General features: G+C 36.2%; 1 protein-coding gene across 2 annotated transcripts in view; it reads left to right on the top strand.

Annotated features, from left to right (window-relative positions):
- Nucleotides 1–24,313, top strand: part of LOC149232964 (2-alkenal reductase (NADP(+)-dependent)-like) — a 181,081-nt gene that overhangs the window by 50,383 nt on the left and 106,385 nt on the right. For both annotated transcript variants that reach the window (XM_089379615.1, XM_089379614.1), the window contains 2 exons: nt 6,546–6,788; nt 7,455–7,632. In XM_089379615.1, coding sequence (XP_089235741.1) covers nt 6,561–6,788; nt 7,455–7,632 — 406 coding nt within the window. In that variant the 5' untranslated portion in view covers nt 6,546–6,560. The remainder of the gene's footprint in view (nt 1–6,545; nt 6,789–7,454; nt 7,633–24,313) is intronic.

Here is a 24,313-nt window from a genome sequence, read left to right as displayed (position 1 = left end):
CGATATTTTAATGGTTGATGCAAAACGCTTTTTGACTGTAATAGGATTTATAGAGGATTCATACACATTTATAATTCTAAAGTAACGAAATCCTTTTATTCACATTCAACACTGATGTACTTAACAGTCCCAGGAGACTCACTTTATTTCTTCTTTACAAATCTGGAATCACAGAAGTTCACCCTATTCCAGATCTGCCCTCAGAACTAGAAGTCTAGATACACTGTTTTCATACCTAAATCCTAGACTAGAGTTTGAAGCTATAAAACTGCAAGTTGAACCTTCTGACAGCATACTTTAAGACTCAAGAGCAGATTTATATGTGTGCAAAAAATCTGTCTGTCAAACAGATAACAGAACCAGAACCTTGAGATCGTACCTTCATCCCTGATCATTTTTAGCCCATAACACAAGTCATACTTATCATCCCATTTGAATAGGTTGATACATATATATACTGAGCTAAATGTCATTCAACCTAAGACCCATTTCATAGTACCATCTAGATGCATGCAAGTTGTAACTACAAATATTTTATGACCATGCTATTGACATACTATAAGATGAATTATATTTGTCATCAAGAAAATGTAACCCAATTTATTCAAGTGTCACGCACCAAAGGGTTATTCCATTAGTGTTTGTACCCTTAAGGGATTAGAGCATATATATAATTGTATCAGTTTATTTCTTCTTGATAAATCCAATTTTATCCAGTCTTAGTACCGTCAAATTTAATTGAATGAAACATGAATAGAACTACTGGCAGGATCAACCAGGTAATCCGCAGTTTCAGAGTATGAACTAATATTTTATAAAGTTCTCTCAACTCAGTCACATTCTTGGGGTTTGGCCAGTGGAGAAATAAGGAGAATTTTTTTTTTAAGAAATAAGGAATGAAATGAAACAAGCTCTGGGTGATTGAGAAAATTACCAGGCTTTAGGCTCCTTGGCACAATTTGATAGGAAGCAAACTAGCCGCTTTTCATTCTAATTATATTGCCCTTTATACATAGAAAATAGTGAGAGAATCAATTGTAGAAAAACTTAAGTTACTAATAAATTCATTCAGGTTCATCTTCTGTTATAAGTATTTGACAGATGCTTGAGTGTAACCCCTCTGTAGCCTCCAACGATCCTTATTAGTAAGATCATTGAGATGTGCCATGGCTTTCAAAACCCATTGGACCATTTAGTATTATGCGGTTCACTGTACTGTTCCATTATGTTCTAACTTCTGGTCTATGCCATGGTTCCCCACGGATTTAACATCCTTAAAAGGCCTATGTAAAATAAAATCAGTATTTACATTAAAATCTAAAGCATCATTATTACATTATGTAATAATAATAATTGCTTACTTTCAATATTAAGAAAGAAGAAGAAAACACAAATTGCAATTATGAGTCTGGATTTGGCATACAGAAGCTCTATTAAAAGTACATAATGCCAATGACTTCCCTGGAACCATTTCATGCATGCAATTTAAGATAACTTTTGAATGAACCTCTACACTTTCTCTGTTTCCCATTATTCTGTTAAGCATAAGGCAATTATGAAGGATAAATTCAGCCAAATTTTATTAGTTTTCCACATTTTGTCAAGGCACATATTGACGCTCTTTAAGATAATTTGTTACTGTTGTAAGCTATCTTTCTTAACCTATCTTTAGTATGTTCAAATGTAACAGCCAGTGCAACATGGCCATTAAAAGAATACGAAAGCACTTCAGAAAATTTATCATCCTTATGGTTGTTATTAAATATATTGTTATAACCGGATAAGAGCCTATGCAAAATGACCTTCCATTGAACTAAACGTATAGCCAGTTATAAAGCAGCTAATAACCAGCTTTAGCAAATATCTGAAGTTATATTGACATGAAATACCTGAGTCTCTTTTACCAGTTTGCGTACTTAGCTGAAGGTCCTAGTAAGTACAAAAGTGGTCCTAGATCAAGAACAACAGTGATAGCATAGGCTAAACTCTAGAAGTTGAGAATTTATAACTTTATAGAAATAATATACTTTTATTAATGTTCACAAATAACCAAATTATAGATCAATGGGACTACAGATTAAAATCACTAGACAGTGGGAGTGTCTAAAACACTCATAGAGCTAAAATGTTATTGACATACAAGAGTTATAAATGACAATAAAGAAAGAAGAAAACAACAGCTAGGAAAACCTTAAAACGACTGAGGCCCTAGCTCAATATCAGTGTCATAAGTAGGCATAAAAACACAAGGAAAAGGTTCCCCAGAAACATCCAATGAAGATAATTAAAGATACGACAGCAGAAGACGCGGCCACAGAGAATCAAGAGGAAGCCCCTTTTCCAGCTTCATCAAACATAGCAAACGCCATAGCACATTAATCATATAATGCATTCAACACGATGAACCGTTGACAGCAGGGAGTAATCAAAGAAAATAGAGACGCACTAATCTCGGAATGTGAGATCCCACAAGAATCCACATGAACCCACTTAAACTTAATATTCCAAAAATTCCCCGCAGCCAAAATTAACCGGAATAGTTGCCCGGAAAAAGCGAAAAAGTCTAACGCGTCTAACAATTTAAAACAACTAAACCGAGTACTGCTACGAGAGCTTCCATGAACTTTACTCGAATTCTTGCGGAAACTGTATCGCCCATGCTATACTCTGGGAATGCGACTTTCACAACTATTCTTAGCTGCTATTGTAATCTTTGAAAAAGCATATATATATATTTTTATTTTTTATATCGGAAAAGGCCATCAAGCTCGTGATTGAGGATAACGCCGTAACACAATTGGGCTTAGAATTTACTCACCTGTGAATTCAACGAGTGTGGTTTACTCACCTGTGAATTTTCAGTTATTGCATCGTGAATATATCCAGATGCCAGCCGACTCCACAACGCAAATGCTCGATTTGGGAAATCGACGTTGAACGTATTTGCCCCCCCTTAAATAAGCCTATCAAAATTTCAAATTTATGTGCCAATTAATGTAATCCCAATGAATTTCATTTACCCCAGTCCGCCGAACATGCATGGATGAAGGATTGCATATATTACGGTAGAACAATCTCGCGGTTCCTAAGGGAAATTCGTCGATCTTACTGCCTGGACTGCCGGAATGAATAATTGCTCTCCAGAAATATCACGCGATTAAACTAGGAATATTGTATCCACAGAACTTTTATAACAAAGTACTGCCACAAATTTCTTTCAGATTCATTAATTGGGCCGATGCGTATGCCAAAAGAGGAGGAATTGAGATAGTAGGGCCTGTGAGGTCGTAGGGTTTGAACGACGCTCTGATACCATATGTAATACCCAATAATTCGAAATACAGAAAACATGTAAATATTCATAAACTGGAAAACAGGAAGCTTAAAAACTTAATTTTTGCACTTACCTGAACTGCTAGCTGATCCTGTGAAGCTGTCGATACTGTTGCTGTTTTGCTCTGCTGCTGTTTGCTCCAATTACTGCTCCACTTACCCAGGGAGACCAATTCCACCCAACCTGATTGAGCAGAGGCTGGCTGCTCAATCCAGCAAGCTTCTCACAGAAGCCCACTGTCCCCCGTGCCCAGAACCTCAGTCGGATTAAAGCTCATCCAATAGTAAATCTCTGTCACTGCTAAATTCTGCTCCTGCTCCACCTCCTCTGGTTTCACTGCTCCATTTTCCCCCCCCTTCATCGGTTCAGAATAGCGGTTTATAAAGGCAAGCTTGGCGGTGGCCACCCTCCTGCTTCCGGCCACCGCTCTTCTTCCTCCTGACACGCCTCCGCATGCAATTTAACTCTCAGCTCCTGTCCTGGCAAAGCCGCTCTGCCATAACTTCTCAGCTGGTCGCGTTAATGGTTTCAGTCATGAGTGTTAGGTAGGTTATCGTATATTATTTTCATGAGTCCCTTTACTTATACTATAGCATATAATCTCATCACATAATCTGTAAAGTTCATTTTATATACTTTATAATATTTATATTTATAAGTTCCATTAATATACTTTATAACATTTATATTATAAAATTTAATTATATATTTTGTAAATTTAATATATGTATATTATAAAGTGTATCTTTATATTTTATAAAATTTTAACTTATATATGTTTTTAAATTTATATTGTATTTATAAACTTAACATACTTATAGCTTAAATTTCATTACATTTGGTTTTATTATAAAGTTTAAAACTTTATAAAAATGGATTAATTTAGCTGGGTTGTTACAAATTATCACTCCTCAAACTCTTAAGATAGAAGGACATATCAAGAAGAAAAAGGTTCAAGCAGTGAAAGATCACATTGAGTATCAACAAGTTCTCCAACTTTTAAAGGATACTGCCACTTTGGTGCAGAATCGAATTAAACAACAGGTAGATCAACATCGCAGTGAAAAAAGTTTTGATGTAGGTGATTGGGTATTTTTACGGCTACATATCAAGCAAGCTATTTATGAGAAGGAAATGTTGGCAATACTACATGCACTTAAGAAATGGCGACCTTACCCAATGGGAAGACACTTTAAAGTAAAAATGGATCATGATAGTCTTAAATACTTTTTAGAACAAATATTATCTTTAGAAGAACAGAAAAAATGGGTCACAAATATGTTGGGTCATGACTTTGATATCATCTACAGAAAGGGGAAGATAATTTTTGTTGCAGATGCACTCTCAAGAAAGAATGACGATGTGGAAACATTGTTTTGTGCTATTTCTATTATCCAACCAGATTGGATAAACGAAGCAAGGGATGAATGGAAGAAGGACAAAGAAGTGTGGCCACTCATTCAAAAGTTGCAGAATATCCCAATTCAAACAATATTGCCAGAACTTGAAGAGGAAGGAAAAATCATATTGGAACCTGGAGCAGTCACAGAAACAAGAACTCGACAGCTAGGAAATCGATCAATTTCAGAGTATCTCATCAAGTGGAAGAAGTTACCTGCTGAATATTGCACATGGGAGGACAAGAATTTTATACAGAAGCATCAAGAACTACTCAAGTGTTGAGGACAACACTTTTTGAAGGAGAGGGGCATGTTAGGCCCCTATACTACTAGTGTTACCCCTTATTGTTATTAGTACAACCCGCTTATTATATTGTTGTACCCATGTAGTCCCCATATTGTTATTATTGTGCCCCATAGAAGCCCACTATTGTTATTATGGTGCCCTTACATTATTATTGTTATGTCAGCTTTGATTATATTATGACCCCTTAGACTTCTATATATAGAAAGGAGGTCTTGTCATTTGTATCATCTAAGAATTGTTCATTTGTGTAATGTAAAGGAGGTTGCCCCCTTGAAGAGGCTTATTTCTAAGGCGTTGATCTATCTTTTCTATCTTTTTGTGAGCTGGTTTCATAATAGGAGCATATTAGGTGTGCCATTGTTGGTTTTCATGGTTTTACAAATCTTTTCACAAAAGAGACCTTTCCTTGCCAATATTTTGGCAGTTGAGCTAGCTAAAGTCTAAAAGTCCAAACTTATTCATTCAGAGATGGGAACTTCCAAATCTGTCATGATGCCAAATCCCAGGTATCACAAGGCTGTAAAACTGCCAACTAATAAAAATAAACACAACCTACCAAGCAAACAACACCCTCTTAATGGGGGAGAACCTGAAATCATGAAAGCTTGTGCATTTCCTGTTATGTCACACAACTGGAAAGGACCTTTAATACCCTGATTCCTGAATGGATGAGTGTGTTGAATCTGCCATTAAACCAAAACTTGCCAAGTTGCTTCCATCTCCACAGCTTGCAGTACTCATTTACTAGCAAAGGTTGCCCCTTATGCTCTCTAGTAATCTTTCATGATAGAATGCCGGCTTTGGGTTCTTGAGATGTTTTAGTGTTTGCATCTTTTGCATTCAAAAAGTTGCTTTTCAAGGATATCACGACTGCTTTTGTGTGGGATCTGAAGCTTGATTTTAAAGGTAAGTTAATGTTAAATATTTTAAGAGTTTTTACATGATAGACATCTTCGGCATACATGTTAACTATCATGCGAACAAGTATTAGACATTATAAATCAGCTGCGTTCTAAAATTTCTTAGAGTTTACTAATATAAAATGTCCTTTTCTTTTTTTGTCTTCTATGTTGGCTTACTCCATTTTCTTGTAAACTATTTTTTTTTAATATTGTTTAAAAGATTGTTTAGTTTAGTTCTTTTTCTCTGAATCTTGCTTTTTTTGGTCGCTTAATCTTGATTTTAAAGGTAATTTTATGTCATATTTTTTAAGATACTTACATGATAGACATCTGCTGCATATTTGTTAACTATCATGCTAGCAAATACTATACTCGATAAGCCAACTGCTGTCTGACATTTCTTCGAGTTTACCAATATTAACTGGCCTTCTCTTTCCTTTGGTCTTCTATTTTGGCTTACTTCATCTTCTTGAAATTTCTTTGTAAAGTCTGTTGAAAAGAACTTTGGGTTAAGTTCTTTATATGAAGGATGTTATTTTCTCATGTTATCAAAGGGATGATTGTGATGACATTTTAAATTTATTTGGACCAATTTATTGCAGGCTCTCTCTACTGAAATGGCACATAATGAAGTGGACAATAAGCAAGTTATATTCAAGGATTACATTACTGGGATGGTCAAGGTGTCTGATTTGTTATTAAAATCTAAAAAACTTCCTTTGAAACTGAAAGATGGATCACAAGATGTACTTGTAAAGAATTTGTATTTATCATGTGATCCTTACATGCGGGGCCTCATGAGAAACATACCTTCTTATATTACAGCTACTTTTACACCTGGATCGGTAAGAGATGGTTCTGTTTATTTTGCATCTATGCTGTTACTCGAACTAAATCATTTTCATGTTCAAATATGTCCAGTCATTCCTCATTTGCATTCATTATTTGCACGTAAGTCTGCATGCGTAGAACATATCCCGTGAAAACAATGAAAGGAAGTGGCAGTGACATGCAGTTTTGAACCCAATATATGAATCTCGAGGTAGCCATTTTTTCTTTACTAATCGATTGACAATCTTATTCGTTTTCTGTCTTCTAGCGTTGCTTGCAATTGATAGCTATATTCACTAAATCAAATAAATTACTTTAGGTAAGTTAACTTGCAGTTGTTTCTGGCATGAGCCATATGACATCAACCTGATATTTAGAAAATGATGGAAAATTTCTGTGTCTTAAACAGTTTGCTATCTAGTTAAAAGATTCAACCAATTCACATTGATCTCTTTGCACTTAAAAACAATATTAAATTACCCTCAATCTATTTAAACTTATTCTTTCACTTTATGATACTGCTTTCATCACACTTTTGTAATAAATAGAAGTACTTTTTCTTGTTCTAGATCAGGCTTTAGTGCAATGCAATACGAAACATGTAACCAAAAATTCAGGATATTATTAGTATCTCAACTAAGAAGCTTGCGTTCCATTATTTGTGATATTTCAATATGCAGGTGATAACTGGCTTTGGTGTTTCCAAGGTTGTTATTTCAAATCATCCAGACTTCAAAGAAGATGATTTGGTAATGGGTTATATTGGATGGGAAGAATACAGCATAATACCTGGGGCCAATGGCTTGCACAAGATCGGAGACACGGATCTACCTATCTCATATTATTTGGGAGTTTTAGGTAATGGCAGAATTGACAACCTTTATTTTTCAAACCATTTCTGTTTAAGAATATGTTCCAAAAAAATATTACATCAAAAATCATTATGGTCCATGCTTATTCTTATATTACATCTATTTTTTTTTGGAGAAAATTTATTTCCTAGAATTTTGTGCTTTTTTCATACCAGTGGATGCTACCTTATAATTTGATTACATCATACCATAGTTATTACCATTTCTCATAGACTGGGAGATTGCTTTTCTATGATTTTAAAAGTTATATTGAAGTAGACAATTCTCAACACTTCTAGGATCACGGCAACCCTTGTTCAGATGCATTGACTGAAGGAGTGAATATCCTACTTGAAAGCAACACATTTATGTTTTTCCCACTTTGATTTCATTCTGTTGTTTTAACAAAATCATTCTTCATGTGCCAATGGAGGCATTGTTATATCCTTGGACACTATCATATATGAAAACTTGTGTTTTCTGTAGGTTTAGAAGCATTTGTCAGCACATACAGATGAATGAGCAATTTTCCTTTGCTCATTCATGTCAAACTTCTATCGGACATGCATTTATTGCATTCACCAATAATTCTCCATAATATCATGAAGAAAATCTGCTATCCTTATCACATTGCTAAGCTCATAATTTTTCTACATTGCAAACACCCATTGACAATTAGGCTAAAATATTTTCTTCCTTTGCATCAAGTACTCTAAACATCAGTGAGAGTAGTTTCATAAGTATTCTTACATTTTGAGGGAAACTCCTATGTTCTATAGGCCTCAAAACATGGTTGGTAATTGTTGGATCATTGTCCCTCAACCTTGGATAAAGAAAGCCAAAATGCTTCAGAGAAAGTCATGTTTAAAATACAGTGTATTTACTATTAATAAGAGCTTTGCCCACAACATAAATCATTAGTTGACTCTCTAGTGATAACAGCAAAGTCATGACAATGGGTCAAACAAAATAGAGTTAACAGCTTAACAAATCTCAACTACAATTTGGCAAATGTCAGCAAAAACTTTGCATTTATTTGGAAGTTGGCAACAACTTGACAAGTTTTCCAACACTTAACTAGAACTCAGCAAACTCTACGAGTTAGTCAAACACCAAGTCTTTGGTTTGACTAGCTAGATCCAATGAGTTTGTTCAACTCAGTCAACAATAAACCAAATTGAGATGACTCATTGAATTTTTGGTGAGTTTTAGTGAGTCCTCTACAAATTTTTCCAGTGGCACTGGGTGATTTTCAGGCTATGATGTGATTAGAGATAGGGGGGCTAAGAAGCCCTATTCTTGGTGGGCAACTCATGGGGCAACAAGCCTTCTCTACAATAGTTAGTCATGAGGGTCCTCTCTCAGGCGACTTCATCCTCTTGTTGCAAGAAGAATTGGAGCACATATGGGAATTTGTATAGTGTCAAGAAGAGTAGGCTGGAGTAGTCCAGGGAAGAGACAACGGTGTATGTGCACACCAACCTTCGTCTTATTTACATGAAGAGGCATGAGTGGTTGAAGGGGAAGACAAAGATGTGGGATGTTTTTCCTGATGATATGGGTTTGGACAATAGTGTTGAGTTGGCATTGGCCAACTTGGATCTTAAAAATCCAGTGCTAGAGCCTGTCCCTTTTGATGATGGTGATACTCTTGAGGGGTCATCCTCCACACCAACAAATACAGCGATTACATTGGATACAGAGGAGGGGGATGCAACATAGGAGAGCAGTGGTGACCATGACAATGATGTTGACTTTGATGATGACGATTGATGAGCTACATACTACCTTGTAGTTGTTTGTATTTGCTATTTCTATTTGCCATTGGCATTGCTACTACCTATGTAATGATTTTGATTTTGATGACTTAATGAGAAAACTACAGTTTCTTGTCTTTCTCCTATTGGATCATTGATGAATCTGTCACATTTGTGTTTGTATGCATAATGTTACATTGTACAACTCACAAATTTTAAATTTTAAATGTAGAATCTAGATCTATGTCTGAATTTGTATCATGAATGAGAATGTGTAAGAAATATCTATGTAGTGCTATTTTTTATATATATATATATATATATATATATATATATATATATTATAATTTTTTAATAAAATAATATATAACCTATCCTACGTGTCCTATTCCGGGGAGTTTATGTGCCCCGTTTCGGACACTCGAATTTGCGTGTCTTGCGTGTTCTGTGTCCCTGTGTCAGGTGACTTAGGTCTAGAGGAGTCTAGCACAGACACAATAGTGACCATCGAGGTTAAAGAGTACAACTTATACAGGTTGATGGGAAAACCCGCTCAGACATTGAAGGATGCTTAGGAGAATGTGTAGGCTTCTAAGAGCACATTCAGGGAGAGCAAGCCTCCAAAGGACATTATGCCAAGACTAGAGGGATAATTGGTTTGAGGTGACTCTTCAAGAAGTACATCCCTTGATAAGAGGGAGTGTTGATGTTTGTAGCTCAGGCAGGTACTTCTATACATGCCTAAGTTTTTGTTTGAAGTCCCCTAATATGCCCTTAACATTAGCAATTACATTAGTGATTAAAGGAATTTCTTTTATAAGACAAAAGTGACTTAATCTAATGAAATGAAAATGTTTTTGCATTAGTGAATTAGGGTTTAACAAATTTATACTTAGAATATACCGGTGTATATGTAATTTTAGAAACAAAATTTATCAATTTACTATTGAGTACCTATTGACCATTACGTGTCAACGACCCATAGCAGTAACCCCCTTTTTCGCAAAAGGGATAGCGCCTGATTGATGTGTTCCTACCATCCAGCTATTATCATCAGCCTGAGGATTGCCTTATAATGTAAACCCAGTCTGCATATGTATAATGTAAATAATCTCAGTAGACCTGTGTCGTGTATGTAATCACCTAGGTAAACCTACTTTTCTGGTGACGATCTACATTTTGGGAGGTTTTTTGTCTCACCGACCCATTCTCGGATGGTCGGCAGAGTTTTCCTTCAGTCTTACCCCAAAGCTAGAATGGATTTTGTCACTGGGATCTTAGGGGAGTCCTAGTGTTCTAGATTGAGTCTATGTAAAAGTGATTTGGGAATAATCCTAACTATTTGGTTAGGTTATTTTATTACAAATTGCTTGATCTGCTAGATTATATTTGTGTCGCAGAACTGGATAGTCTGTGAGGGTCTATTTCAGATGGGTTTTCCCCCTTGAGATGTAAAAAAAGTAAAAATCTTGATGTAAAGTGTCTTGAGGGTTAGAAAAATAATTTATCCCCTCATAGGTCCTAGGTCCTAGGTAAAATAAAATTTTCGAAAGACAAAATTTTGGGTCCTTTAAAAAAGTTAAATTTTAAGAGGTCCAGGGACTAAGGTTAATTGATTATTTTGCTAAATTTTATGCCTTTGGTCCCTAGGGTTAAGTCAAAGTCAAAATTTTGAGGAAATTAATTCAAAAATTTAATTTTTGAATTAATTAAAATGCATTTAATTGAAAAATTCGAAATTTCCTCAATATTTAAAATTTCGATGGATAAGATTAAAAGAAATTTTGATCCTCATCAACGGTCGAGATCACTTTGACAAGGATCACTCGAACTAGCCGTTGGAGGATTTATCTTTAAATAGGAGGTCATTTGTCAGTCAGGATCATCCGATCTTTTGATCGTGTACTAAGCGAAAAGCTCTCTTGTAATATTTTTTATGAGCAATAAATAAAGACTTTGGGGTTAATTTCTGCTGGCGTTACTCTTCATGGAAATGCTGTAAGATGTATTATTTTTGTGCGTAATTTCTTTTTTTCCATTAATAATAGTTTCTGAAGAGCGATTTGAGTACAGGTTTCTTGCTCAGTTGCTGGGGTTTGAATGATAATTTAAGTTTTGAATATAATAGCAGGTATCTCTATTAAATCTGAATTTTACTATCATTTTCTCGCTCTATGTTGACGACTGAATTGAGTTTTGTAGGAAAATCCTTGATTATTAGATCATCGGGTGTTCGGGGACGTTCTCGGCTGAACTAGCCAACTCCCGATCCGTGATTTCTGAAGAGCCCAGCTTAAATTTGATCCCGGGCTTATCATAAGATATTTTTTATGGGTGATGCATGAAGGGTTTCGAGCTTGGTACCTCCTTTAAAAATTAAAAAAAAAAAATTAAATTTTCTGTGCTAAATTGATAAATTTGGCTTTTAAGAGCCTTAGATTGTCAGATCTGGGAGCGGAGTTGGACTCACACTCGCCAGATTTGGTAGATCTGCTACTCTTGTGCATAGATCTGAATTTTTATTTTTTATTTTTTCTGACTTAGGGTTTCTGGGGTTTCATTTATTTTTGCATATTCGGGTTCTGGCTGTTTGTGTTTTCAGGTACAGGTTGTCGATCTGAAGGTGAAATTTTATTTTGAAGCCAGATCTAGGCCCTAGAGGGTAAGATCTGGCCTCAAAACTAGTTTCTGCAGGGGCATTATTTTTGCAGTCCAAGGGTTTCTCAATTTTTTTTTATTGAATCTGGAAAAAATTTAAATTTTTTTATTTTAAGGGTTTGACTGGTGATTTTTAAGCTGAAGATTTCGATTTTTTTTGGGAAGGTCTGTCTCCTATTGTTGCCATCCTCTGCTTGCTTCATCTTCATTCCTGAACATTGACATTTGAGCTCATTTACCCATTTAGCCTACAGCTCCATCACCCATTATAGCTTCTCTCAGCTATCCGAAACCCACAATCCCTGCGGCTTTCCTCCCTCACCCCTCACGTAGCTCCATTCCCTCTTTCACGCAGCCTTAACCCTCCGCGGTTTCAACAGTTGCAGCAGAAAACCTCTCTTCGTTGTCCCTTCTACGTTGCCATCCTTAGCCATCCCTATCGGCCTTCTTCTTCAAACACTGCTCCATCGAACTCCTCATCTGCGTATCTCCTTAGCCATCACCTCCGCAAGCCTCCTTACCCTTCGCATTCTGCCTGCTCCATCCACCATTGCTCTCCACACATCTGCAGTTTCCTCCATCCGCTACCAATCCCTCTGCGCAACTGCATCCATCCACGCTATCCAAATCTGCATGCTGCTATCGCAGCCCCATCCCTGTAGCAGCATTCCTTCCCTCCTCGTTGCTGCTATCTCCTTATCACACCTGCGTCTACGCTCAATCCCCTCGCAGACTTGCTTCATTTCCACGCACTCCCTTTGCGCTGCTCTACATCCTTCAACCTGCAACGAATCTGCCCATAGATCCGCGGCTCCTCCAGCCTTCTTTGCCAGCGTCCATGCTCCTCACGCAAACCTGCACACATCAAACAACAATAAAATTCGATTTTGGTTTTAGTTTTCTATGTATGCATATGAGTAGGGTTAGTGTAGGTATTTTTTTTTTTATTTCCTTTGGTTTTCGACTTAGGTTGGGACCCTATTCATTCTTTTTAAAATAAAAATTTTATTTTATTTTTCTTATAGTTTGGTTCTTTAAAAAATTAAAAGTTAAAAGAAAATTTCGATTTGGTTTTTATTTCTTTCTTTTTAATCTAAAATATTTAAAAAATATAAAGATCTTAAAAAATCTAAAACATTTAAAAAAAAAACATTAAAAAAGGTTTTTCTTTTTCTTTGTGACTTTTGATTTAAATTTATTTATTTATTTATATTTTTGTTTTATTTTATTTTCTAAAAACCCTAAAAAATCCTAAAAACATTAAAAATCCTAAAATTTTAAAAAAATTCTAAAAATTTTAAAATTTGGGTGTTGAATTTAAGAACGAAATAAATTAAAGGACTTGCGTTTTCATATTGAAAATTTTAATGTGGCCTATAGCCTATTAAAAATTTGATTCATTAAGCCTTTGATTTATTTTTCATCTTTCACATGAAAGCATTCTTCAAGGAGTAATTGAAATGCTAGTTTTAAATTCCTTGGTGTTTCTGATGTTAAATGCTAAATCTTAAATTTTCATGATTTTTCTATAGTCTAGTGCCATAAATTTTTTTAATCATATTTGACTTTTGAAGAAAATTTATTAAATCTAGATTTGGGCAGTGATCGAAAATAATTTTAAATCTGGAATTTCTTGCATATGGATTATTTATGATTGTCACTTTTCGTCACATATTGAAAATCGTTCTGGATAACTTGTTTTATTGATGGTTAATTCAAATATCGAAGGCACTAGTCTATAATTGTTTTTATCTTGTGGTCGTGTCTTGTTTACGTTGGCATTTAATCTATCAACCTGAGTTAATCAAGATTCATTCATCAAGTTGTCCATCATTAAAATCTCCTAGAGCCTGTGTTCCACAGGCTTTCTCGTCCATTTACCTTAGGGACTATGCCCTTTGACTTGCCTAGGATAGAGTCTAAACGGAGTGAGTAAGGATCGAGAGTGACAACCCTTACTCTGAGCATTGTCGCGGTGCCTAGACACTTTGCGCGACAACAATACCTACCTGGGATTTTGTGTCTGAAGATGTTTATGATCCGTTGTGGCTCCCGCTCCCGCTCCCATTACCAAAAGACCAAAACCTCTCTGCCAAACTAGGCACAATCTTGGTATCCAACTCTAGAATACTTGAAATTGAAGCACTCTGGCCCCATGCCCAAAAGCTTCAAGAATAATCAAGACTTAGTCTTCACTTTCTGTCTATAGCTCTCTATTGAGAATTCCTCCTCTGTTTCTCCCAAAAAAATCTTTCCCCTTTTTGTACTCCTTTGCTTCTCCTTATATCTCCAAAACCCCACTGTCTTTCCCTCCTTCCACCGTCTCAGCGTTCGCCATCCATCTTGGTGGCGCAGGCGATATGGTCAAACGACCGAACCCTGATATAGTTTCTTCAATTTTTTGGCTGAATTCCTCTTTCTGCTTCAACAAGTGTATCAGTCATCTATTGAAAGCATCATGAGTTTTCCTCTGATACACTCAACCTTTGTTATCGGCGCCAAACATATCATGGGCCTGTTTTTCCTCTATCAGAACTATAATCCCATAGGAATTATAGTGATAGACTATCGTTGCTTTAAAACAAAGGAAATGTGTTAAAAACGCTATACACACAGGCGGAGGGCTTTCGTTCCAAAGGAACGAAAATACACTATCGGCGCCTTATTATCACTATATTGTTAATTCTAAAGAATTAACTATCGGCGCTTTAAATTCAAGAAATGCGTTTAACGCAATTAACACTATCGACGGTCACCATCGGTCCTTCCAATGTTCCTTTCTCTGACGCGATAACGTGTAGTGTTATCGGAGATCGCAATTGGCGATTCCAGTACTCCCAATACAAGGCTCCTCCGCACCGAACTTGCGATGCGATAATAATCGCGGACCCGATATGTTATGAAAGCCTCCCTATAATGTTTCAGCTTCAGTAGTGTTGCGCTATTGGAGTTCGGCATTCCAACGGTTCAGCTCCGTTCCGCTCCCACTCAGCGGCGATAAAGGTTTCAGACCTGTTGACCTCTACTGGTCAACTACCCATGCAGTGCATCCCGTTTTTCTTGACAGAAAGAAGCAGCACCTGATCAGCATGTCCGTGCCATCCTGCCATCATCAGCAGCTTGATCATTTTTGTTGTAAACCCAGTCTGCATGTATAAGTTGTAAATAATCTAAGCAGATCAGAGTCATGTATGTAAAGTTGCCTAGGTGGACCTAACTTTCTAATGATGATCTGCGTCCCGGGAGGTTTTTCGTCTCACCGATCTACGATCGACAGAGTTTTCCTTCAAACCTGACCACAAAGCCGGGATGGATTTTGTCATTAGAACTTTAGGAGAATCCTAGTGTGTTGATCTGCTAGATTATCGTTGTGTCGCAGAACTAGGTGTTCTATGAAGGTCTGTATTAAGTGGGTTCATCCCTTTGAGATGTAAATTGTAAAAAATCATGATGAATTGTGTCTTGAGGGTTGAAAATGTTGTAAATCCCCTCATGAGTCCTAAGTCCTAGGTCCTAGGTGATGATCTAAACGGCTTAGTTTGATGATCCATCTTAAAATAAATTAAAAAATAAAAAAAAATGAATAAAAATAATAAAATAATAAAAAAATAATAAAAAAATCAAAAAATGAAGCAAAAACCCTAACTAATAAAATAATAATATTTTAAGTTAATAAATCGACGGATGAGATCAAGAGATGTCTTGATCCTCATCAACGGTCGAGATCAGTTCTACATGGATCACCCAAAACTAGCCGTTGGGATCATTTCCTTTATATAGGGTCTTAGGGGGTCATTTCAGATCATCTGATCTGTGAGTCTGTACTGAGAAAGCTCTCTTGTAATCTGATTTTCTGATTAATAAAAAGACTTTGGGGTTCAAAGCTGGCTGGTGTTACTCTCTGGAATTGCTGTGAGGTTTTCATTTTTCTGCATATTTCAGTTTTCAGCAGTTAATAATAGCTGGTTGTCAGAGCATTGTGGGTACAGGTATCTTGCTCATGTGCTAGGGTTTGAATGTTGTAGGGTTTCTGAAATAATGGCAGGTATCTCCATTATTTCTTGAAATCTAGCAGTGTTTCTTGCCCTCTTTACTGATGTTTGCTTGAGGTCTGCAGGAGATTTTTAGGTGAAGGGTATTTGTGGGCGTTTGGGGAAGTTCTGGGCTGAACCAGCCGACTCCCGCAGGCTTTTCTGTGCAGAGCCCAGCTAATTGTGCCCTGGGTTAATTATTTGAATTTCATTTTCGGTTTTACATGAGAAAAGTTTCTTTCTGTTCACAGTAAAGGTCAAATTTCTGATATAGTGAAAGCATTACTGCAATTATTTTTTAAATCAGGCTGTCCAGAGCTATAATTGTTTGTGATTGTGGGCAAATTTGAAGGGTTTATTGCAAAAATTCTGTGTATCTGCCAAATTTCTTTTGTTTCTGCAGGATATCTGTCATCAGGGTTACAGCCTTTTTTCTGATTTTGGCATTCAACAAATTTGTAAATTGGTGAACTGGCTTACATCCACCGCTACACCAACGTGAGAAGTAAACGTGAATGAGGGCGCTTTCTTATGGCTAAATCATCCCTGGTATGTCAAAAACCCTGCTGTCTTCATTAACCTGCAAGCACATCACCAAAAAAAAAAAAAAAAACAAAGAAAAAGGAACGACAGAGAAATTTTTTTGAAATACAATGGAAGCGTGACTGCATATATAACTTAGGTTGTCGATTTGGATATTTTGTGATTTGATTTCTGGCAAACGTATTGAGCAATAAACCAGGCAAGCCATCCTCAGATGAGTTTCGAACGATTTTCTTTTACGCATTTAAATCTTATGCATTTTCAGGCTTTTTAGGGGTTACGACCCAAGTGTTTCCGTTTCATTTTTCGGGTTGTTATCTGAATGCCATCGAAATCCTGTCCAAAAGCAAACAGCGGCTTCAGGGCAAAATCTATCGATTTATGAAAGATATCGAAATCATCATGTATGCACAGTAACAGCCAAATCGATTTCTCTGACTTTGATTTGTTTTGTATCTCGTATCTGAGCCAAGTGCGTTTTTTTTTAAAGCGTCCTGGAGGGTCCTGCGTGTGCCATCTTTTCTTTGCCTGCGGTTTTAGTCAATGTATCAGTGGACGCAGCGTTTTCTGAACTCCACCTTCCGCATCGACCTTTACTAAATCATCCAAACCTGATCTGGTTATGCTGGTGACGTCTGTGAAAACCCTCGATCTTGCTTCCTGATTCACGTGCTGAGTTTCACGCCTTAGCTTCTTTTGGCTGCAGTCGTTTTCATTACTTCTCTCGGGCTGTTTGTTATGCGTGTTAGGGAGGCGTGGAGTTAGGGCTCGGTCTTCATACGATTTCGCTGCCCATTACGTGTTCCCTTTTTTTTGCTGCGTTCCCTTTTCATTTTCGTTCCCACATGAATAGATTTTGAATAAATTCGATGTGTTTTCTTTTGATAGCTTAGGCATAGGTCTGTAATTTTTTGTTTTACATTGTTTAGGTTAGGTGTAGAGTTTGGGTTCATTTTTTATGATAAAAATCTAAGAAAATAAAAAAAAAAAAGATTTGTTTAGATTTTAGTTTCTTTAGTTTTAGTTTAGGTTTATTAGAACTTAGTTTATTTAAATTTTCATATAGTTTTAAATTTTTTTTTTTTTAGTTTGTAGTGCTGTAGTTTATTTGGTTAATGTTTTAGTTTGTTCCTTTTTAAAGGTTTTAGATTTTAAAATTTTCAAATAAAAAAAAAAAAAAAAAAAATCAAGATCAAAAAATGTTATGTTTTAATTAGTTTTTTTTTAGGGTTAATTTTAAACTTTTTATTTTAGATTAATTTTAGTTTAAATTTCTTAGATTTTGATTTAGGTTTTAGATTTTTTTTTTTTTTTTTTTTAAAAAAAAAAAAAATTTGGAAAATTTCATTTTGCCAGTTTCAGTCTTTTTATTCATGCTGTATCTTTCATGCTGAGATCTGAACACAAAAATAGATATCTGGATTCACTGATTTTTAAAGCAATTTATTTCTCTTAGTTTGCTGGATATCGTTATTTGATGAACATTGTGTCTTACTGGATATTTAAAGCATTGTTCTCTTTATTTGATGTTAAGTGATTGCTGCCTGTGGTTCATATTCTTATATCGTCCAGTTAGTAATCATTTAAGCACCAAATCTCTTCAGGCACTGATCTATCAAATTAATAAAATCATCGTAGTGCGTCTCGTCTCCCAGCCCAACTGTTTGGCAGTTGGCCTTCATCTTTCCTCAGGGTCTACCCCCCTTAGCCGTGGGAGACAGGCTTAAACGGAGAGACCGGGGATCAGAGTGACAGCCCCCGGTCTGAGCGTTGTCGTGTCAGTTTGCGCAACAACATTTTTTGGCGTCGTTGCCGGGGACAGAGTTTTTCTGTTCTTGGGGTTTCATCGACATTCAGCTTCTCATCTTCTCATCTCTCATTTGAGCTGGCAGATTCAATATTTTGGCATCTTTTCATCATATAGCAGCAGCGCCTCTTGGGTTTGTTTCCTGTTTGGGTGGCGACTCCACTTTCTCATTTTTCCCAGACAAGAAGCTTTCCTCATATCTGCTTGTGGTTACTTTTTGGATCCTAGAATCAGATTTATTGTTCAAGTGGCGACTCCACTTCTCTCATCTCTTAAATTTTCTTGAGCAGAAATCTCTTTCTATCATCCATTTGATCCCTCACTGTTCATCATGGATTATTCATGTAAGTCATGTCATTTTACTAATAATCTCCATGATCTTCTGAAAGAGGCCATTTCTAAATTGTTTAAGTTCTCGGGTGATGATCCGGTCGCTGTTCAACATCATTTAAACATGTTTACTTGTGTAAAGATCTTATATTGTAGATTTCCTCAATATAATCATGAAGATTTCAAGATGCGTCTATTTGTCCATTCTTTAGAGGGTGATGCCTTGAATTGGTTTAATAATTTTCCTAATGATTTTTTCACTTCTTTACAAGACATTTCGATGCTTTTAAAGATAAATATGGTAGTCCAAACAGCTTGCCTTCTACAATTGTGCAAAAAGAAGAAAGTAATCATATTAAAGGTCAAGCTGTTGAAGAAAGAGTTCAAGATCAGAATATGTCAGATCAAGTTCAGGATAGTGAAAAATCAGGGATAAATGACAATGAAAAGGAGGAGCAAAAGCAAATAATACAAGATTTAAAGATGCTGGTGAAAAATCTGGAAAGCAACCAAACTAATCTTATCAATGATGTTAAAACTTTACGCACCCATCTGGAAAAACGTAATAAGGAGATTGAGGACACGCAAAATCAGCATGCTAAGGAAATTGAGGCCATGAAAACTAAACATGAAACGGAAATTGGAAACATGCAAGCGAATCATGAAGAAGAAATAAATTCCATGCAGCATTGCTTGATGAACATAAAGGAAGAAAATGTTAAAGTAATAAAAGACATGGAAGAACATCATGCCAGACAAATTAGTGCTATAAAGGTTGAACACTCTAGACAGATGGATGCCATTAGAATACAAGTTCAAAAGATTCAACAATGGTCAGATGATAAGAGAAACCAGGAGCCTTCTCATTTGCCGCAACAAGCTCCATCTTACTATGAGGAGGTCATTAGGTGGATAATTGAAGATGATCCAGATAAGCTTAAAAACGATAAAAATCAGATGCAAGACACAAAAAGACTTAGCACGCATATCTTACACACTTCATCTGATAGTTTCGAAAGAGAAAGTTTCAGGTCATCAGTAATTCATCCTGCCAGAAAGAAGAAGCGCAAGAGGAAGAAGATTAGACGAAGATTTGATGTATCAGGCGGCCGTGAGCAGCTTGATTTTCGGATAGGAAGGAGTCCTACCATATGCAAAATTGGACATGGCACATCCGACAAGCAGCCGACAGATTTACCTGAAAGCAGGCAAATGCTCAGTATGCACTATATTGAACACATCTGATGCCGTGAGGCATTTTTTGTATTGTATTTCTAACTCTACTCCTTGTCTTTTCAGCATTTCATTTCTGTTTTAGGATTAGATTTACTTTTCATGTTATTAGATAGTTAATAAATGAAGAGCTTTTAATCTTTCCTGTGCTTAATGTATATGCTGATTTTTTGGGATGGACGCTACTTATTTTTGTGTTGTATGGATGCAGATTCTGGATTCTCACATTCCTGCAAGCAGCAACGTGTCCCCAAGTAGAGCCAGATGTTGACCTCTACTGGTCAACTACCCATGCAGTGCATCCCGTTTTTCTTGACAGAAAAAAGCAGCACCTAATCAGCATGTCCGTGCCATCCTGCCATCATCAGCAGCTTGATCATTTTTGTTGTAAACCCAGTCTGCATGTATAAGTTGTAAATAATCTAAGCAGATCAGAGTCATGTATGTAAAGTTGCCTAGGTGGACCTAACTTTCTAATGATGATCTGCGTCCCGGGAGGTTTTTCGTCTCACCGATCTATGATCGGCAGAGTTTTCCTTCAAACCTGACCCCAAAGCCGGGATGGATTTTGTCATTAGAACTTTAGGAGAATCCTAGTGTGTTGATCTGCTAGATTATCGTTGTGTCGCAGAACTAGGTGTTCTATGAGGGTCTGTATTAAGTGGGTTCATCCCTTTGAGATGTAAATTGTAAAAAATCATGATGAATTGTGTCTTGAGGGTTGAAAATGTTGTAAATCCCCTCATGAGTCCTAAGTCCTAGGTCCTAGGTGATGATCTAAACGGCTTAGTTTGATGATCCATCTTAAAATAAATTAAAAAATTAAAAAAAATGAATAAAAATAATAAAATAATAATAAAATAATAAAAAAATAAAAAAATGAAGCAAAAACCCTAACTAATAAAATAATAATATTTTAAGTTAATAAATCGACGGATGAGATCAAGAGATGTCTTGATCCTCATCAACGGTCGAGATCAGTTCTACATGGATCACCCAAAACTAGCCATTGGGATCATTTCCTTTATATAGGGTCTTAGGGGGTCATTTCAGATCATCTGATCTGTGAGTCTGTACTAAGAAAGCTCTCTTGTAATCTGATTTTCTGATTAATAAAAAGACTTTGGGGTTCAAAGCTGGCTGGTGTTACTCTCTGGAATTGCTGTGAGGTTTTCATTTTTCTGCATATTTCAGTTTTCAGCAGTTAATAATAGCTGGTTGTCAGAGCATTGTGGGTACAGGTATCTTGCTCATGTGCTAGGGTTTGAATGTTGTAGGGTTTCTGAAATAATGGCAGGTATCTCCATTATTTCTTGAAATCTAGCAGTGTTTCTTGCCCTCTTTACTGATGTTTGCTTGAGGTCTGCAGGAGATTTTTAAGGGTATTTGTGGGCGTTTGGGGAAGTTCTGGGCTGAACCAGCCGACTCCCGCAGGCTTTTCTGTGCAAAGCCCAGCTAATTGTGCCCTGGGTTAATTATTTGAATTTCATTTTCGGTTTTACATGAGAAAAGTTTCTTTCTGTTCACAGTAAAGGTCAAATTTCTGATATAGTGAAAGCATTACTGCAATTATTTTTTAAATCAGGCTGTCCAGAGCTATAATTGTTTGTGATTTTGGGCAAATTTGAAGGGTTTATTGCAAAAATTCTGTGTATCTGCCAAATTTCTTTTGTTTCTGCAGGATATCTGTCATCAGGGTTACAGCCTTTTATCTGATTTTGGCATTCAACAAATTTGTAAATTGGTGAACTGGCTTACATCCACCGCTACACCAACGTGAGAAGTAAACGTGAATGAGGGCGCTTTCTTATGGCTAAATCATCCCTGGTATGTCAAAAACCCTGCTGTCTTCATTAACCTGCAAGCGCATCACCAAAAAAAAAAAAAAAACAAAGAAAAAGGAACGACAAAGAATTTTTTTTGAAATACAATGGAAGCGTGACTGCATATATAACTTAGGTTGTCGATTTGGATATTTTGTGATTTGATTTCCGGCAAACGTATTGAGCAATAAACCAGGCAAGCCATCCTCAGATGAGTTTCGAACGATTTTCTTTTACGCATTTAAATTTTATGCATTTTCAGGCTTTTTAGGGGTTACGACCCAAGTGTTTCCGTTTCATTTTTCGGGTTGTTATCTGAATGCCATCGAAATCCTGTCCAAAAGCAAACAGCGGCTTCAGGGCAAAATCTATTGATTTATGAAAGATATCGAAATCATCATGTATGCACAGTAACAGCCAAATCGATTTCTCTGACTTTGATTTGTTTTGTATCTCGTATCTGAGCCAAGTGCGTTTTTTTTTAAAGCGTCCTGGAGGGTCCTGCGTGTGCCATCTTTTCTTTGCCTGCGGTTTTAGTCAATGTATCAGTGGACGCAGCGTTTTCTGAACTCCACCTTCCGCATCGACCTTTACTAAATCATCCAAACCTGATCTGGTTATGCTGGTGACGTCTGTGAAAACCCTCGATCTTGCTTCCTGATTCACGTGCTGAGTTTCACGCCTTAGCTTCTTTTGGTTGCAGTCGTTTTCATTACTTCTCTCAGGCTGTTTGTTATGCGTGTTAGGGAGGCGTGGAGTTAGGGCTCGGTCTTCATACGATTTCGCTGCCCATTACGTGTTCCCTTTTTTTTGCTGCGTTCCCTTTTCATTTTCGTTCCCACATGAATAGATTTTGAATAAATTCGATGTGTTTTCTTTTGATAGCTTAGGCATAGGTCTGTAATTTTTTGTTTTACATTGTTTAGGTTAGGTGTAGAGTTTGGGTTCATTTTTTATGATAAAAATCTAAGAAAAAAAAAAAAAAAAAGATTTGTTTAGATTTTAGTTTCTTTAGTTTTAGTTTAGGTTTATTAGAACTTAGTTTATTTAAATTTTCATATAGTTTTAAATTTTTTTTTTTTTTTGTAGTGCTGTAGTTTATTTGGTTAATGTTTTAGTTTGTTCCTTTTTAAAGGTTTTAGATTTTAAAATTTTCAAATAAAAAAAAAAAAAAAAAAAAATCAAGATCAAAAAATGTTATGTTTTAATTAGTTTTTTTTTAGGGTTAATTTTAAACTTTTTATTTTAGATTAATTTTAGTTTAAATTTCTTAGATTTTGATTTAGGTTTTAGATTTTTTTTTTTTTTTTTTTTTTTTTTAAAAAAAAATTTGGAAAATTTCATTTTGCCAGTTTCAGTCTTTTTATTCATGCTGTATCTTTCATGCTGAGATCTGAACACAAAAATAGATATCTGGATTCACTGATTTTTAAAGCAATTTATTTCTCTTAGTTTGCTGGATATCGTTATTTGATGAACATTGTGTCTTACTGGATATTTAAAGCATTGTTCTCTTTATTTGATGTTAAGTGATTGCTGCCTGTGGTTCATATTCTTATATCGTCCAGTTAGTAATCATTTAAGCACCAAATCTCTTCAGGCACTGATCTATCAAATTAATAAAATCATTGTAGTGCGTCTCGTCTCCCAACCCAACTGTTTGGCAGTTGGCCTTCATCTTTCCTCAGGGTCTACCCCCCTTAGCCGTGGGAGACAGGCTTAAACGGAGAGACCGGGGATCAGAGTGACAGCCCCCGGTCTGAGCGTTGTCATGTCAGTTTGCGCAACAACAAGACCCAACGAGGGTATAGTCTCTGTGCAATAAAACTTCAAGTCCGGAACTCTGTTCCGGCTAAGTATTTCACGATTTCTCTATGTAAAACAGAGTTTTACTCGCAGAACTCAACTAAAGCAATTAAAGAGCCAAGCTCGCTGATATGAATGAAAAACACAATCTAAAGGCTTCAACCAAAATATTAATTGGAAATAAGGTTAATTCATTGATATTCAGACTCAGAAGAAAGCCTTAAAACTGATACACACATACAATTATTAGTCAACAGAGAACCATCAAATCAGATGCACAGAGAGAGTTTTTTTTCAGATGATAATGCTTCTGGGCACACTAACTCAGAGCGTCCTATTATTTCATTTTATAAATAATAGATAAGCCCTCTTGGTCCTTATCCATACAAAAGCATGCCTTTTACATAGAGCGATTTAAAGCAATTATGCATAAAGCTCATTACAACTTATCCATAAGCGATTATTACAGCATGATTTTATTCTTAATTCTATCCTTATCTAAAACTAGAAAAGCGTGGAAATTGCTAGCTAAAGGACCCCACTCCTTTGCATGTAGATTTTTTTTTGGATTTTTGGAATAAGTTTGAAGATTTTCCCTCCAAGTCTCATGCTCCTGCATCAGACTCCTAAGGACAAAATTCTTCATGGGCTCCTATCCATGAGTTCATCTACAGAACTGCCCAGTTTCTGTAGCATGTCT

Source organism: Pinus tabuliformis, chromosome J, assembly GCF_031772625.1.
Source record: "Pinus tabuliformis cultivar Carrire ecotype Pingquan chromosome J, CPIR1, whole genome shotgun sequence".
In the NCBI taxonomy this organism is placed as follows: domain Eukaryota; kingdom Viridiplantae; phylum Streptophyta; class Pinopsida; order Pinales; family Pinaceae; genus Pinus; species Pinus tabuliformis.
The sequence above is the reverse complement of the archived record's forward strand: the minus strand, read 5'-3'. Positions and strand labels throughout refer to the sequence as shown.